Here is a 19,204-nt window from a genome sequence, read left to right on the forward strand (position 1 = left end):
GGTCATTTGAAATTTCTTCAACTTTAAGAGAAGTTTAAAAAAGACCTTTACATTTATTAGAAGGTCGGGATGGCAGACAAAGTCTTCTGAATAGAATCGGCAAAAAAATTCTTATAAATTCACAGGTATATCTTGTACATTAGATGTTAAAAGAACAGTAACAGGCAATGCATTATTACTGATGGACACATTCTCTGCATGTAAAAGTTTATCATGACAACTTATTACAAACCACAGCTGGAGATATAATCTCCATAAGATTACAACAAATGTACTTAGCTTTGGTAGAACTGTTATCAGTCAGCAGGATTCCAACAGTGTTTTCTGAGACAGGAACAGATTGAGACATCTTGCAAAATGTAAGAGAAAAAACAACATATAAAGCAAAATTATTAATTTCCTTATATGGCAGTTTCAGGAATGGGAAAAAAATGCAACAGCATAGCCAAGAAGGCAAGAAGCACATAGGAATGGGGTTTAAATTATGAAAATATTTGGCGCCAAGAATGATGCACAAACAGAGAAAATTTTTTGGTGCTAACAACATCCGGAAACAACACACTCACGTCATTGAAGACGCAACCTTGTGAAAGGACTCTGCGTCGTCAAAGACGCCGGAAATTACGAATTTGCGTCATCGAATATAACTTTGCGCCAAAAAAAATCTTGCGCCAAAAATTACGCAATATAGTTTGGCATTTTGCGCCCTTGTGAGCCAAATTCTGCCCGCGAATTTAAAATGACAGTCAATTGCAAAAAGACTATACCCCAGGTAAGAAATAAATTTTCCTAAAAAAATGCATTTCCCAGATATGAAACTGACAGTCTGCAAAAGGAAATATACTGAAACCTGAATCATGGCAAATATAAGTACAATACATATATTAAGTACTTTATATAAATACATAAAGTGCCAAACCATAGCTGAGAGTGTCTTAAGTAATGAAAACATATTTACCTGAAGACACCCATTCACATATAGCAGATAGCCAAACCAGTACTGAAACAGTTATCAGTAGAGGTAATGGAATATGAGAGTATATAGTCGATCTGAAAAACATAATTTATGTAAGAACTTACCTGATAAATTCATTTCTTTCATATTAGCAAGAGTCCATGAGCTAGTGACGTATGGGATATACATTCCTACCAGGAGGGGCAAAGTTTCCCAAACCTCAAAAATATAATTTATGCTTACCTGATAAATTCATTTCTCCTGTAGTGTAGTCAGTCCACGGGTCATCCATTACTTATGGGATTATAACTCCTACCTAACAGGAAGTGCAAGAGGATCACCCAAGCAGAGCTGCTATATAGCTCCTCCCCTCTACGTCATATCCAGTCATTCGACCGAAACCATACGAGAAAGGAGAAACTATAGGGTGCAGTGGTGACTGGAGTTTAATTAAAATTTAGACCTGCCGTAAAAAACAGGGCAGGCCGTGGACTGACTAAACTACAGGAGAAATGAATTTATCAGGTAAGCATAAATTATATTTTCTCCTGTTAAGTGTAGTCAGTCCACGGGTCATCCATTACTTATGGGATACCAATACCAAAGCTAAAAGTACACGGATGACGGGAGGGACAGGCAGGATCTTTACACGGAAGGAACCACTGCCTGTAGAACCTTTCTCCCAAAAACAGCCTCCGAAGAAGCAAAAGTGTCAAATTTGTAAAATTTTGAAAAAGTGTGAAGTGAAGACCAAGTTGCAGCCTTGCAAACCTGTTCAACAGAGGCCTCATTCTTAAAGGCCCAAGTGGAAGCCACAGCTCTAGTAGAATGAGCTGTAATCCTTTCAGGAGGCTGCTGTCCAGCAGTCTCATAGGCTAAACGTATTATGCTACGAAACCAAAAAGAGAGAGAGGTAGCTGAAGCTTTTTGACCTCTCCTCTGTCCAGAATAAACGACAAACAGGGAAGAAGTTTGATGAAAATCTTTAGTTGCCTGCAAATAAAATTTCAGGGCACGGACGACGTCCAGATTGTGCAAAAGTCGTTCCTTCTTTAAAGAAGGGTTAGGGCACAATGATGGAACAACAATCTCTTGATTGATATTCTTGTTAGTGACTACCTTAGGTAAGAACCCAGGTTTAGTACGCAGAACTACCTTGTCTGAATGAAAAATCAGATAAGGAGAATCACAATGTAAGGCCGATAACTCAGAGACTCTTCGAGCCAAGGAAATAGCCATTAAAAACAGAACTTTCCAAGATAACAGCTTGATATCGATAGAATGAAGGGGTTCAAACGGAACACCTTGCAGAACGTTAAGAACTAAGTTTAAGCTCCACGGCGGAGCAACAGTCTTAAACACAGGCTTAATCCTAGTCAAAGCCTGACAAAAAGCCTGAACGTCTGGAACTTCTGCCAGACATTTGTGTAAAAGGATAGACAGAGCTGAAATCTGTCCCTTTAACGAACTAGCAGATAAACCCTTTTCTAAACCTTCTTGTAGAAAAGACAATATCCTAGGAATCCTAACCTTACTCCATGAGTAACTCTTGGATTCGCACCAATATAAGTATTTACGCCATATTTTATGGTAAATTTTCCTGGTAACAGGCTTCCTAGCCTGTATTACGGTATCAATCACTGACTCCGAGAATCCACGCTTTGATAGAATCAAGCGTTCAATCTCCAAGCAGTCAGCCTCAGAGAAATTAGATTTGGATGTTTGAAAGGACCCTGAATCAGAAGGTCCTGTCTCAGAGGCAGAGACCATGGTGGACAGGACGACATGTCCACTAGATCTGCATACCAGGTCCTGCGTGGCCACGCAGGCGCTATTAGAATCACTGATGCTCTCTCCTGTTTGATCCTGGCAATCAATCGAGGAAGCATCGGGAAAGGTGGAAACACATAAGCCATGTTGAAGACCCAAGGTGCTGTCAGAGCATCTATCAGTACCGCTCCCGGGTCCCTGGACCTGGATACGTAATAAGGAAGCTTGGCGTTCTGGCGAGACGCCATGAAATCCAGATCTGGTTTGCCCCAATGATGAAGCAGTTGGGCAAGCACCTCCGGATGAAGTTCCCACTCCCCCGGATGAAAGGTCTGGCGACTTAGAAAATCCGCCTCCCAGTTCTACATGCCTGGGATGTGGATCGCTGACAGGTGGCAAGAGTGAGACTCTGCCCAGCGAATTATCTTTGAGACTTCCATCATTGCTAGGGAACTCCTTGTTCCTCCTTGACGGTTGATGTAAGCCACAGTCGTGATGTTGTTCGACTGAAACCTGATGAACCTCAGAGTTGCTAACTGAGGCCAAGCCAGAAGAGCATTGAAAATTGCTCTTAATTCCAGAATGTTTATTGGAAGGAGTCTCTCCTCCTGAGTCCATGATCCCTGAGACTTCAGGGAATTCCAGACTGCGCCCCAACCTAGAAGGCTGGCGTCCGTTGTTACAATCGTCCAATCTGGCCTGCGGAAGGGCATCCCCTTGGACAGATGTGGCCGAGAAAGCCACCATAGAAGAGAATCTCTGGTCTCTTGATCCAGATTTAGCAGAGGGGACAAATCTGAGTAATCCCCATTCCACTGACTTAGCATGCACAATTGCAGCGGTCTGAGATGCAGGCGCACAAATGGTACTATGTCCATTGCCGCTACCATTAAGCCGATTACCTCCATGCACTGAGCCACTGACGGGTGTTGAATGGAATGAAGGACACGGCAAGCATTTAGAAGTTTTGATAACCTGTCCTCCGTCAGGTAAATTTTCATTTCTACAGAATCTATAAGAGTCCCTAGAAAGGGAACTTTTGTGAGTGGCAATAGAGAACTCTTTTCTACGTTCACCTTCCACCCATGCGACCTTAGAAATGCCAGAACTAACTCTGTATGAGACTTGGCAGTTTGGAAACTTGACGCTTGTATCAGAATGTCGTCTAGGTACGGAGCTACCGCTATGCCTCGCGGTCTTAGTACCGCCAGAAGAGAGCCCAGAACCTTTGTAAAGATTCTTGGAGCCGTAGCTAACCCGAAGGGAAGAGCTACAAACTGGTAATGCCTGTTTAGGAAGGCAAATCTTAGATACCGGTAATGATCCTTGTGAATCGGTATGTGAAGGTAGGCATCCTTTAAATCCACTGTGGTCATGTACTGACCCTCTTGGATCATGGGTAAGATGGTTCGATTTCCATTTTGAACGATGGAACTCTTAGGAATTTGTTTAGGATCTTTAAGTCCAAGATTGGTCTGAAGGTTCCCTCTTTTTTGGGAACCACAAACAGATTTGAATAGAATCCTTGCCCGTTTTCCGACCGCGGAACTGGGTGGATCACTCCCATTAGTAAGAGGTCTTGTACACAGCGTAGAAACACCTCTTTCTTTATCTGGTTTGCTGATAACCTTGAAAGATGAAATCTCCCTTGTGGAGGAGAAGCTTTGAAGTCCAGAAGATATCCCTGAGATATGATCTCCAACGCCCAGGGATCCTGGACATCTCTTGCCCAAGCCTTGGCGAAGAGAGAAAGTCTGCCCCCCACTAGATCCGTTTCCGGATCGGGGGCCCTCACTTCATGCTGTCTTAGGGGCAGCAGCAGGTTTTCTGGCCTGCTTGCCCTTGTTCCAGGACTGGTTAGGTTTCCAGCCCTGTCTGTAGCGAGCAACAGTTCCTTCCTGTCTTGGAGCGGAGGAAGTTGATGCTGCTCCTGCCTTGAAGTTACGAAAGGCACGAAAATTAGACTGTTTAGCCTTTGGTTTGGCCCTGTGTTGAGGCAGGGCATGGCCCTTACCTCCAGTAATGTCAGCGATAATTTCTTTCAAGCCGGGCCCGAATAATGTCTGCCCTTTGAAAGGAATATTAAGCAATTTAGATTTAGAAGTCACATCAGCTGACCAGGATTTAAGCCACAGCGCTCTACGTGCTTGAATGGCGAATCCGGAGTTCTTAGCCGTAAGTTTGGTTAAGTGTACTACGGCATCAGAAATAAATGAATTAGCTAGCTTAAGGGCTTTAAGCTTGTTCATAATCTCATCCAATGGAGCTGTGCTAAGGGTCTCTTCCAGAGACTCAAACCAGAATGCCGCCGCAGCAGTGACAGGCGCGATGCATGCAAGGGGTTGTAATATAAAACCTTGCTGAACAAACATTTTCTTAAGGTAACCCTCTAACTTTTTATCCATTGGATCTGAAAAAGCACAGCTATCCTCCACCGGGATAGTGGTGCGCTTAGCCAGAGTAGAAACTGCTCCTTCCACCTTAGGGACCGTCTGCCATAGGTCCCGTGTGGTGGCGTCTATTGGAAACATTTTTCTAAATATAGGAGGGGGTGAAAAGGGCACACCGGGTCTATCCCACTCCTTGTTAATAATTTCTGTAAGCCTTTTAGGTATAGGAAAAACGTCAGTACACGCCGGTACCGCAAAATATTTATCCAGCCTACATACTTTCTCTGGAATTGCAACCGTGTTACAATCATTCAGAGCCGCTAATACCTCCCCTAGTAATACACAGAGGTTCTCAAGCTTAAATTTAAAATTTGAAATGTCTGAATCCAGTTTACTTGGATCAGATCCGTCACCCACAGAATGAAGCTCTCCGTCCTCATGTTCTGCAAATTGTGACGCAGTATCAGACATGGCTCTATTATTATCAGCGCACTCTGTTCTTACCCCAGAGTGATCGCGTTTACCTCTTAATTCTGGCAATTTAGATAGTACTTCAGTCATAACATTAGCCATGTCTTGCAAAGTGATTTGTATGGGCCGCCCTGATGTACTTGGCGCCACAATATCACGCACCTCCTGAGCGGGAGGCGAAGGTACTGACACGTGAGGAGAGTTAGTCGGCATAACTTCCCCCTCGTTGTCTGGTGATATTTTTTTAACATATAAAGTTTGACTTTTATTCAAAGTAACATCTATACATTGAGTGCACAAATTTCTATTGGGCTCCACATTGGCCTTTAAACATAGTGAGCAAACAGATTCATTTGTGTCAGACATGTTTAAACAGACTAGCAATAACACTAGCAAGCTTGGAAAAAAACTTTTAAATAAATTTACAAGCTATATAAAAAACGCTACTGCGCTTTTAAGAAAACATAAAAATGTGACACAGTTGAATTAACAATGAACCAAATATGTTAAAACAACCAAATTTTAACAGAAAATGTATAAAGTTAGCAGAGGATTGCACCCACCAGCAAAAGGATGATTAACCCCTTAATACCCAAAACGGATAACAGTTGAAATAATAAACGTTTTTATCACAGTCAAACACACTGTCACAGGTCTGCTGTGACTGATTACCTCCCTCAAAACTAGTTTTGGAGACCCCTGGGCTCTGTAGAGACGTCCTGGATCATGGAGGAAGAAAAAAGAAGACTGTGACTAAATTTTTACTGCGCAATAAAGCGCTAAAATAGGCCCCTCCCACTCATATTACAACAGTGGGGAAGCTCAGTAAACTGTTTTTATTCAGAAAAAAACGACAGCCATGTGGTAAAAATCATGCCCATAAAGTTTTATCACCAAGTACCTCAGAAAAAACGATTAACATGCCAGTAAACGTTTTAAAAATTGAAAATTATGAAGTGTTATTAATAAGCCTGCTGCTAGTCGCTTTCACTGCAGTGGAGGCTCAAATATTACTTTAATATTGACAGTATTTTCTTAGTGAAATTCCATTCCCCAGAAATACCTCAGAGTATACATACATACATATCAGCCTGATACCAGTCGCTACTACTGCATTTAAGGCTGCACTTACATTACATCGGTATTAGCAGTATTTTCTCAGTCAATTCCATTCCTTAGAAAATAATTTACTGCACATACCTCCTTGCAGGTGGGCCCTGCATGCTATCCCCTGTTCTGAAGTTACCTCACTCCTCAGAATGGCCGAGAACAGCAAGTGGATCTTAGTTACGACCGCTAAGATCATAGACAAACTCAGGTAGATTCTTCTTCTAATGCTGCCTGAGAACAAACAACACACTCCGGTGCCGTTTAAAATTAACAAACTTTTGATTGAAGAAATAAAAACTAAGTTTAACACACCACAGTCCTCTCACACGTCCTATCTTTAGTTAGGTGCAAGAGAATGACTAGATATGACGTAGAGGGGAGGAGCTATATAGCAGCTCTGCTTGGGTGATCCTCTTGCACTTCCTGTTAGGGAGGAGTTATAATCCCATAAGTAATGGATGACCCGTGGACTGACTACACTTAACAGGAGAAATGCCTATAAATACACCCCTCACCACACCCACAAATCAGTTTAACGAATAGCCAAGAAGTGGGGTGATAAGAAAAAAGTGCGAAAGCATAAAAAAATAAGGAATTGGAATAATTGTGCTTTATACAAAAAAATCATAACCACCACAAAAAAGGGTGGGCCTCATGGACTCTTGCTAATATGAAAGAAATGAATTTATCAGGTAAGTTCTTACATAAATTATGTTTTCTTTCATGTAATTAGCAAGAGTCCATGAGCTAGTGACGTATGGGATAATGACTACCCAAGATGTGGATCTTTCCACGCAAGAGTCACTAGAGAGGGAGGGATAAACTAAAGACAGCCAATTCCGCTGAAAAATAATCCACACCCAAAATAAAGTTTAAATTTTATAATGAAAAAAACTGAAATTATAAGCAGAAGATTCAAACTGAAACAGCTGCCTGAAGTACTTTTCTACCAAAAACAGCTTCAGAAGAAGAAAACACATCAAAATGGTAGAATTTAGTAAAAGTATGCAAAGAAGACCAAGTTGCTGCTTTGCAAATCTGATCAACCGAAGCTTCATTCCTAAACGCCCAGGAAGTAGAAACTGACCTAGTAGAATGAGCTGTAATCCTTTGAGGCAGAGTTTTACCCGACTCGACATAAGCATGATGAATTAAAGATTTCAACCAAGATGCCAAAGAAATGGCAGAGGCCTTCTGACCTTTCCTAGAACCGGAAAAGATAACAAATAGACTAGAAGTCTTTCGGAAATTCTTAGTAGCTTCAACATAATATTTCAAAGCTCTAACAACATCCAAAGAATGCAATGATCTCTCCTTAGAATTCTTAGGATTAGGACACAATGAAGGAACCACAATTTCTCTACTAATGTTGTTAGAATTCACAACCTTAGGTAAAAATTTAAAAGAAGTTCGCAACACCGCCTTATCCTGATGAAAAATCAGAAAAGGAGACTCACAAGAAAGAGCAGATAATTCAGAAACTCGTCTGGCAGAAGAGATGGCCAAAAGGAACAAAACTTTCCAAGAAAGTAATTTGATGTCCAACGAATGCATAGGTTCAAACGGAGGAGCTTGAAGAGCCCCCAGAACCAAATTCAAACTCCAAGGAGGAGAAATTGACTTAATGACAGGTTTTATACGAACCAAAGCTTGTACAAAACAATGAATATCAGGAAGATTAGCAATCTTTCTGTGAAAAAGAACAGAAAGAGCAGAGATTTGTCCTTTCAAGGAACTTGCAGACAAACCTTTATCCAAACCATCCTGAAGAAACTGTAAAATTCTCGGAATTCTAAAAGAATGCCAGGAAAAATGATGAGAAAGACACCAAGAAATATAAGTCTTCCAGACTCTATAATATATCTCCCTAGATACAGATTTACAAGCCTGTAACATAGTATTAATCACAGAGTCAGAGAAACCTCTTTGACTAAGAATCAAGCGTTCAATCTCCATACCTTTAAATTTAAGGATTTGAGATCCTGATGGAAAAAAGGACCTTGCGACAAAAGGTCTGGTCTTAACGGAAGAGTCCACGGTTGGCAAGAGGCCATCCGGACAAGATCCGCATACCAAAACCTGTGAGGCCATGCTGGAGCTATCAGCAGAACAAACGAGCATTCCTTCAGAATCTTGGAGATTACTCTTGGAAGAAGAACTAGAGGCGGAAAGATATAGGCAGGATGATACTTCCAAGGAAGTGACAATGCATCCACTGCTTCAGCTTGAGGATCCCTGGATCTGGACAGATACCTGGGAAGTTTCTTGTTTAGATGAGAGGCCATCAGATCTATTTCTGGAAGTCCCCACATTTGAACAATATGAAGAAATACCTCTGGGTGAAGAGACCATTTGCCCGGATGTAACGTTTGGCGGCTGAGATAATCCGCTTCCCAATTGTCTATACCTGGGATATGAACCGCAGAAACTAGACAGGAGCTGGATTCCGCCCATACCAGAATTCGAGATACTTCCTTCATAGCCAGAGGACTGTGAGTCCCTCCTTGATGATTGATGTATGCCACAGTTGTGACATTGTCTGTCTGAAAACAAATGAACGATTCTCTCTTTAGAAGAGGCCATGACTGAAGAGCTCTGAAAATTGCACGGAGCTCCAAAATATTGCATCTGTTGAAATTACAGTCCAGGTCGGAAGAACAAAAGAAGCCCCCTGAACTATACGATGGTGATCTGTCCACCACCTCAGAGAGTGTCGTACAATCGGTGTTAAAGATATTAATTGAGATATCTTTGTGTAATCCCTGCACCACTGGTTCAGCATACAGAGCTGAAGAGATTGCATGTGAAAACGAGCAAAGGGGATCGCGTCCGATGCTGCAGTCATAAGACCTAGAATTTCCATGCATAAAGCTACCGAAGGGAATGATTGTGACTGAACGTTTCGACAAGCTGATATCAACTTTAGACGTCTCTTGTCTGTCAAAGACAGAGTCATGGACACTGAATCTATCTGGAAACCTAAAAAGGTTACCCTTGTCTGAGGAATCAATGAATTTTTTGGAAAATTGATCCTCCAACCATGATCTTGAAGAAACAACACAAGTCGATTCGTATGAGATTCTGCTAAATGTGAAGACTGAGCAAGTACCAAGATATCGTCCAAATAAGGAAATACCACAATACCCTGTTCTCTGATTACAGACAGAAGGGCACCGAGAACCTTTGTAAAAATTATTGGAGCTGTAGCTAGGCCAAACGGTAGAGCCACAAACTGGTAATTCTTGTCTAGGAAAGAGAATCTCAGAAACTGATAGTGATCTGGATGAATCGGAATATGCAGATATGCATCCTGTAAATCTTTTGTGGACATATAATGCTCTTGCTGAACAAAAGGCAGGATAGTCCTTACAGTTACCATTTTGAATGTTGGTATCCTTACATAACGATTCAATATTTTTAGATCCAGAACTGGTCTGAAGGAATTCTCCTTCTTTGGTACAATGAAGAGATTTGAATAAAACCCCAGCCCCTGTTCCAGAACTGGAACTGGCATAATTACTCCAGCCAACTCTAGATCTGAAACACATTTCAGAAATGCTTGAGCCTTCGCTAGGTTTACTGGGACACGGGAAAGAAAAAATCTCTTTGCAGGAGGCCTTATCTTGAAGCCAATTCTGTACCCTTCTGAAACAATGTTCTGAATCCAGAGATTGTGAACGGAATTGAACCAAATTTCTTTGAAAAAACGTAATCTGCCCCCTACCAGCTGAGCTGGAATGAGGGCCGCACCTTCATGTGGACTTGGGAGCTGGCTTTGGTTTTCTAAAAGGCTTGGATTTATTCCAGACTGGAGATGGTTTCCAAACTGATACCGCTCCTGAGGATGAAGGATCAGGCTTTTGTTCCTTGTTGTGACGAAAGGAACGAAAACGATTATTAGACCTAAATTTACCTTTAGATTTTTTTATCCTGTGGTAAAAAAGTTCCTTTCCCTCCAGTAACAGTTGAGATAATAGAATCCAACTGAGAACCAAATAATTTATTACCCTGGAAAGAAAGGGAAAGCAGAGTAGACCTAGAAGACATATCAGCATTCCAAGTTTTAAGCCATAAAGCTCTTCTAGCTAAAATAGCTAGAGACATATACCTGACATCAACTCTAATGATATCAAAGATGGCATCACAAATAAAATTATTAGCATGTTGTAGAAGAATAATAATGCTATGAGAATTATGATCTGTTACTTGTTGCGCTAAAGCTTCTAACCAAAAAGTTGAAGCTGCAGCAACATCCGCTAAAGATATAGCAGGTCTAGGAAGATTACCTGAACACAAGTAAGCTTTTCTTAGAAAGGATTCAATTTTCCTATCTAAAGGATCCTTAAAGGAAGTACCATCTGCCGTAGGAATAGTAGTACGCTTAGCAAGAGTAGAGACAGCCCCATCAACCTTAGGGATTTTGTCCCAAAATTCTAATCTGTCAGATGGCACAGGATATAATTGCTTAAAACGTTTAGAAGGAGTAAAAGAATTACCCAAATTATTCCATTCCCTGGAAATTACTTCAGAAATAGCACCAGGGACAGGAAACACTTCTGGAATAACTACAGAAGATTTAAAAACCTTATCTAAACGTTTAGATTTAGTATCAAGAGGACTAGAATCCTCAATTTCTAATGCAATTAGGACTTCTTTAAGTAAAGAACGAATAAATTCCATTTTAAATAAATATGAAGATTTATCAGCATCAACCTCTGAGACAGAATCCTCTGAATCAGAAGAACCAATATCAGTATCAGAATGATGATGTTCATTTAAAAATTCATCTGAAAAATGAGAAGTTTTAAAAGACTTTTTATGTGTACTAGAAGGAGGAATAACAGACATAGCCTTCTTAATGGATTTAGAAACAAAATCTCTTATGTTATCAGGAACTCTCTGAGTATTAGATGTTGACGGAACAGCAACAGGTAATGTAACAGTACTAAAGGAAATATTATCTGCATTAGCAAGTTTGTCATGACAAACAGTACAAACAACAGCTGGAGGAACAGATACCAAAAGTTTACAGCAGATACACTTAGCTTTGGTAGCTCCAGCACCAGGCAGTGATTTTCCAGAAGTATCTTCTGACTCAGCTTCAACGTGGGACATCTTGCAATATGTAATAGAAAAAACAACATATAAAGCAAAATTGATCAAATTCCTTAAATGACAGTTTCAGGAATGGGAAAAAAATGCCAGTGAACAAGCTTCTAGCAACCAGAAGCACAAAATAATGAGACTTAAATAATGTGGAGACAATAGTGACGCCCATATTTTTTTTTTTTTGGCGCCAAAATGACGCCACATCCGGAACGACGACACCTTTGGCGCAAAAAAACGTCAAAAATGACGCAACTTCCGGCTACACGTATGACGCCGGAAATAGAAAAAAAAATTTGCGCCAAAAAAGTCTGCGCCAAGAATGACGCAATAAAATGAAGCATTTTCAGCCCCCGCGAGCCTAACAGCCCACAGGGAAAAGTCAAATTTTTAAGATAAGAAAAAATGATTTATTCATATGCATTATCCCAAATATGAAACTGACTGTCTGAAATAAGGAACGTTGAACATCCTGAGTCAAGGCAAATAAATGTTTGAATACATATATTTAGAACTTTATATAAAAGTGCCCAACCATAGCTTAGAGTGTCACAGAAAATAAGACTTACTTACCCCAGGACACTCATCTACATGTAGTAGAAAGCCAAAGAAGTACTGAAACGAGAATCAGTAGAGGAAATGGTATATATAAGAGTATATCGTCGATCTGAAAAGGGAGGTAAGAGATGAATCTCTACGACCGATAACAGAGAACCTATGAAATAGACCCCGTAGGAGGAGATCACTGCATTCAAATAGGCAATACTCTCCTCACATCCATCTGACATTCACTGCACGCTGAGAGGAAAACCGGGCTCCAACCTGCTCCGGAGCGCATATCAACGTAGAATCTAGCACAAACTTACTTCACCACCTCCATAGGAGGCAAAGTTTGTAAAACTGATTTGTGGGTGTGGTGAGGGGTGTATTTATATGCATTTTGAGGTTTGGGAAACTTTGCCCCTCCTGGTAGGAATGTATATCCCATACGTCACTAGCTCATGGACTCTTGCTAATTACATGAAAGAAAGGGAGGTAGGAGATGAATCTCTACGGCCGATAACAGAGAACCTATGAAATAGATCCCTGAGGAAAAACATTGCATTCAATAGGTGATACTCCCTTCACATTCCTCTGACATTCACTGTACTCAGAGGAAACGGGCTTAAAAAATGCTGAGAAGCGCATATCAACGTAGAAATCTTAGCACAAATTTACTTCACCACCTCCATAGGAGGCAAAGTTTGTAAAACTGAATTGTGGGTGTGGTGAGGTGTGTATTTATAGGCATTTTGAGGTTTGGGAAACTTTGCCCCTCCTGGTAGAAATGTATATCCCATACGTCACTAGCTCATGGACTCTTGCCAATTACATAAAAGAAATACTAAATAGTGAGTTTTGTAAAGCTCCGATAAATGACAAATTATGGAGAACCCCCCAGACAGCTGTTTATTACTTCATAGGAAATTTGGCACTGGAAACCATGAACACTTAAATCATCTTTCATATTCACTACGTCACTTACATGTAAAGTTCCTGAATTTGTGAAGTCCAGGGTAAGTCCCATTTGGTCACAAAACTCTATCAAGTCATTCAGCAACTTGTTCTGTGGTGGAGGGTGACGGCGCAGCATAGCTTCTTCTGGAAAGGTGCGATAAATCTGGTGAGCAACTGCCATGTTGGCAAGCAGCATGAACTCTTCCACTAGTCTGAAACGATAGAGAATAGAAGCTGTTAATATTATTTTTGCTTCTATATAATATATTAATTGGTTATTGGAGTCAACTGCAAATATAACCTGTTTACCTTTCAATCAGTAGTTTATTTTCTGGGGGTCTAATCATTACTCTATAGAAGTTAGGCTGTTTTTTAAAATTGATAGGCTTTCGCTTGCAAGGAAGTGAGCTCCAGGAGAGCATTTTGGTATTTAAACAACTATAATAGTTCATGGAACACTTGACAAAACAAGAACATAAAATGAATTCTTAGATGTGGTAATCACTGATGACAAGCTCATCAGCAGTTGAAAAGATGTATAGGAAACTTCTGCTGAACAGAATTTTAACAAAATTAGCGAGTGAAAAGAGCCTCTGCAGATAAAGAAAGCTAAGAAATGTGTGTGTGGGCTGTAGTTGAAAGAACTTCACTGTATCACAGTAACCTATCTCTGAACTATTATATGGATGGCTGTATAAGAGGGGGGAAACATTCTCTTTAAAAACCACAGAAAATAAAATTCATCATATGGTGGTTGTTGAACCAAGAAATGACCAATCAGCCAGAAGTTACATGTGTGTCAACATGGGGCTATGTTGATTGGATATTAAATTGGTACAGAGGAACGATGAATCTAGACTTTTCATACAAAATGCAGATACAAAAAACTATTAATGTATAATAAATATATACACACACACACACATATATATCATTTTTTTGTCACACAGCACTCCTCAGACATATATCTATATATAAAAATGAGTGTGTGTGTATATATATATATATATATATATATATTTATTTATATATATATAAACAAGAGAAGTTACACATGCGACTTAGTCTTGGTAGGAACTGAAAGGGAGCTGTATCGGCGCCTCTCCCGACACATACCTGAGTCAGCAGGCAAAAACTGATAATAAAGGTATGAACTTGTTACACTTTCTTGTGTGAAGTGCTTGTGAAGTGCCGATTACATTGAAAGATATTTCAACTGTCTGGGAACTTGCCTTAAGGGATATTCTTGTGTTGTTATATACACATACACACACATATAATATATTCATATATATATATATATATATATATATATATATACACACACATACACACACGTATAATATATATATATATATATATATATATATATATATATATACACATACACACACATATAATATATATATACAGTATATATAGCAAGCTCCTAAAAGTGAATCCACTCTCCTGGGTCATCTGCCTGGGTGCAGAAATGATATAAATAGTTTTGCAAACAAATGCACTCTCAGGTCTTTTTAATAGTGAGTCAAAAAACCAAAATGTATTGACGTTTCGGGGTTCACACAGACCCCTTCAGAATCATTCTGATGAAGAAGTCTGTGTGAACCCCGAAACGTCAATACATTTTGGTTTTTTGACTCACTATTAGGAAGACCTGAGAGTGCATTTGTTTGCAAAAATAAAAAATAAATATATATATATATATATTTGTGTGTATTATACTGTATGCATGTGTGTACACACACATATATATATATATATATATATATATATATATATATATATATATATATATATATATATATACACACATACACACACAACTATAAAATGTGTTAGTAGTAGCAATTTTTTTTTGGAGTATACCGAAGAAAAAGTTAGATTCCAAAATAACTTTCAGTACTTTAACTAAAACAATGTGATTATAAGAGTTTTATTTACTTAGTATCTGATGCTTTAAAAAACATGAGCTCAGAATATCCCTTTGGCACAGTCATTCACTCTTTTCTCATCTATCTTTATAATGAGAGTTGTCATAACTTATATGCTATGAATCACGTATGTTCCTGCTTCTGTAATTGCCAATACGATACATAGCAATATCTTTATTGTGATCTGTTCATTACATGACCTCACCTATAACTGAAGTCTATTCTTTGCTAAACAAACTATAGGATTTTATTACAAACCGATTGCGAGTGACAAAACACAATAAAAAAGAAACTAAAAGGATGTTAAACAGTAAAAACATGCTAGATATAATGATGTCTTCAAAGCAAAGATGAGTCTCAGAATAATATGCAGATGTATTTTATTTTACAAATATATTAGTTGTTTAAATATTGAAAATATAAGTGTAAAGGTTTATTGTCTATAAAGATACTTTAGTTTCTATAAAACAGTGGGCGCTGCGCTGTTTGAATTACTTTTCTATTGATCTGTTTGTGCAAACAAGGCTGTGTGGAAACCCTTTTAGATAACCCTATGTTCCACACAACCTTTTTTGGAGAGTCTCTTTTATTGCTTTTTTGTATCTGCCCCTAATTGTCTTCAGCAGGAAATATAGATAAGGGGAAACTTAAAGGGACATTGAACACTAAGTAAATCATTGCTAGAATGATGTATTCAGAGCAAATATTAGCATGGGATAATATATAAATGTAGTTTTTAAAACAACTGTTTTTTTTTTTTTTTTTTTTTAAATATTGAAAGAAATAAAGGTAACATTCTAATGTCCATAAAGCAGTGGGCACCACAATATTGTAACTTAGGTTTCATTTTCTGCTAAGGCCAATTAGAGACATGGTTAAATGGCTTACTAGAGTGTGCAAACAATCACTGCGTGGATTACAGTTGTGTCTGCACTTCCACTTTTAACAGGAATTTGTGAATCCCACAACATTCAGAATTAAATTACAGGAAAAGAGAACAAAATAAATAATGGAAGAATATTGCTAAGTTGTTTTACTACATACAATTAAACATTTTATATTAATATCTGAAAGTGTTTAATGTACCTTTAAGATAAAACATGGCAGCACCCATTACTTTATAGAAATGCAGTGGAAGTTAAATTACAAGAAAATGGACAAAATAAATAATGAAAGTATACTGCAATTTTTTTTTAACTATACATAAACATTTTATATTATAATCCCATACTGTTTAATATCCCTTTAAGAAAATTCATAGTTTAACATATGCAAGCTCCACTTCAGTATACCATATTTTGGCTGGGGGCAACTAGGCCTGTGCCTAGGACAGCAGGGTTTGGGGGCAACAATTTTTAAGATAAATTATCTGGCAAGATGCCCCTCTACTCATGCCCTCCGAATGTTTTATTTATCAACTGTATTACTAGTCAATGATCCTTGGTTGTCTGGTGGAAGTGTAACTAGTTCACATATTCCTGACCTTAGGTTTTGAGAAAAATACAAGGCAAATATGAGTTAACATTGTTGAGGGTGGGATGTTCAGGGGGAAGCAGATTTCAAAATATCTAGTACTACACAAAAACTAAATATACCACTGAGTGTGAATAAAGCTCTGTATACTCAATTGTTATTTTTGTTTAAATGCTGCACTTTACCAAACAGGAGCAGCAGATGGCAGCCTTGCACTTGCAGAGTGATTGCTAAAATCATATTGCTCCTGTTAGAGAACTAGAAAGAAATGTCTTGGGAAAGAGAACAGAATGCCTTTGCACAATATATGGCATGAGTGTATTTGTTATAGAGTTGCTAAGTGACTAGAATTAAAAAGCTTTCCCCCCCTATAATAGCCAGTTTTTATAGGGGTGAGGGAGAGAGTTATAGAAGGCTCATAGCCTCACTGTGGCTACCATTTCTACTTCCTCATTGCAGGGCTCTCAGGCACACAGCTCTCCTTGTTCCCTCCCCCTGCAGAGACAGGCACCACTGTGAGAGGCTGCACAACACGTAAGAGCAACCGCAACCAGAATCATACATCACAACATTTATTTCAGGGATAGGGAGATTCAGGGAAGGTCCGAAGTTTGGCAAGTGTCCCCAGAGGTACTGTAAGGTGACCCTTAGGCTAGACTGCGTCATCTGGCAGTGGGGTGACAATTCTGCAAAATACTTGACAAGTAGTTCTGCAGCAGTGTACAAGCAAGCAGTAAAAAGCCTTTAATAGGTTAAATTTATGCTTATCTGATAAATTATTTTCTTTCGGGATGATGATAGTCCATAGTAATACATAACGTGGGATATAATTCCTGTCACTAGGAGGAGTCCAAGAACCCACACAAGAGCTTTAATCCATCCCACCTCTCCTCAGTTTAACGTAAAGCCAAGCAGAGAGAGGTAAACTAAGGTAGGAAAGACAAAAGCAAGGTCTGCAGGTGCAAATTAGAACTGTCAAAAATTTGAAGAGAGCGAGGTCTATGGACTATCATCATCCCGTTATCAGATGTTATCAGAAATTTGGCCTTTTAAGGAATCAGTAGACAATCCTTTGTCAAGACCATGTTGACCAAACTGAAGAATTCAGGAAAAGAGGCCCTTGAGATAATAGATTTTGTCTCTGAGAAAGTAGTTATGGAGGAGAGGAGGATATCTGAACCAAATCTGCATACAAAGTCCTGCTGGGCTCAGATGGAGCTATCGGGATTATGGATGCAGACTACTGTTTAATAGATAGGCTAGACGAAAGTTCTATGGATAAACTAAGGTGTCTAACATTTCATCTTTTGGGTCCTTGCATCTGACAAAATAAACTGGTAGTTTGTGATTAAAGAGAGAAGCCATCAGATCCACATTCGGCAGGCCTCATTTGGCAACTAGCTGATCGAAGATCTCCTGATGAAGAGACAACTCTCCTGGATGAACAGACTGACAGCTGAGATAAACCGCTTCCCAGTTCTTCACTCTTGGAATGTGAATTCGATGACAGGGGGCATTGGTCTGTGACACTTCCTGCAGTGTCAGAGGACTTTGGGTTCTCCCTGATGATTTACGTATGCTACGGTTGTGGTATCTTCTGACTGGAAGCGGATGTACTACTTCTTGAGAAGGGGCAAAGACTGAAGAGCCTGAAGAATCGCTTGGCGTTCCAAGATGTTTATTGGTAACTTAACCTTCAGAGGAAGCCAAACTCCTTGCACCCTTTGAGATTTCCAGACAGCGCTCCAAACCAAAAGACTGGCGTTGGTGGTCACAATGACCCATGAAGAGCAAAGAAAAGACACCCCAAGCTAAAGCTGTTAAACAGAAAAACATAATTTATGTAAGAACTTACCTGATAAATTCATTTCTTTCATATTAACAAGAGTCCATGAGCTAGTGACGTATGGGATATACATTCCTACCAGGAGGGGCAAAGTTTCCCAAACCTTAAAATGCCTATAAATACACCCCTCACCACACCCACAAATCAGTTTAACGAATAGCCAAGAAGTGGGGTGATAAGAAAAAAAGTGCGAAGCATATAAAATAAGGAATTGGAATAATTGTGCTTTATACAAAAAAATCATAACCACCACAAAAAAGGGTGGGCCTCATGGACTCTTGTTAATATGAAAGAAATGAATTTATCAGGTAAGTTCTTACATAAATTATGTTTTCTTTCATGTAATTAACAAGAGTCCATGAGCTAGTGACGTATGGGATAATGACTACCCAAGATGTGGATCTTTCCACACAAGAGTCACTAGAGAGGGAGGGATAAAATAAAGACAGCCAATTCCTGCTGAAAATAATCCACACCCAAAATAAAGTTTAACAAAAAACATAAGCAGAAGATTCAAACTGAAACCGCTGCCTGAAGAACTTTTCTACCAAAAACTGCTTCAGAAGAAGAAAATACATCAAAATGGTAGAATTTAATAAAAGTATGCAAAGAGGACCAAGTTGCTGCTTTGCAGATCTGGTCAACCGAAGCT

At 39.3% G+C, this 19,204-nt stretch overlaps 1 protein-coding gene across 1 annotated transcript in view; it reads right to left on the reverse strand.

Annotated features, from left to right (window-relative positions):
- DIS3L2 (DIS3 like 3'-5' exoribonuclease 2) overlaps positions 1 to 19,204 on the reverse strand; it is a 1,626,200-nt gene that overhangs the window by 115,139 nt on the left and 1,491,857 nt on the right. The window contains exon 17 of the mRNA XM_053711913.1: positions 13,328 to 13,511. Within this exon, the coding sequence (XP_053567888.1) occupies positions 13,328 to 13,511 (184 nt within the window). The remainder of the gene's footprint in view (positions 1 to 13,327; positions 13,512 to 19,204) is intronic.

The sequence above is a fragment of the Bombina bombina genome, chromosome 4 (assembly GCF_027579735.1).
Source record: "Bombina bombina isolate aBomBom1 chromosome 4, aBomBom1.pri, whole genome shotgun sequence".
NCBI classification, from domain to species: domain Eukaryota; kingdom Metazoa; phylum Chordata; class Amphibia; order Anura; family Bombinatoridae; genus Bombina; species Bombina bombina.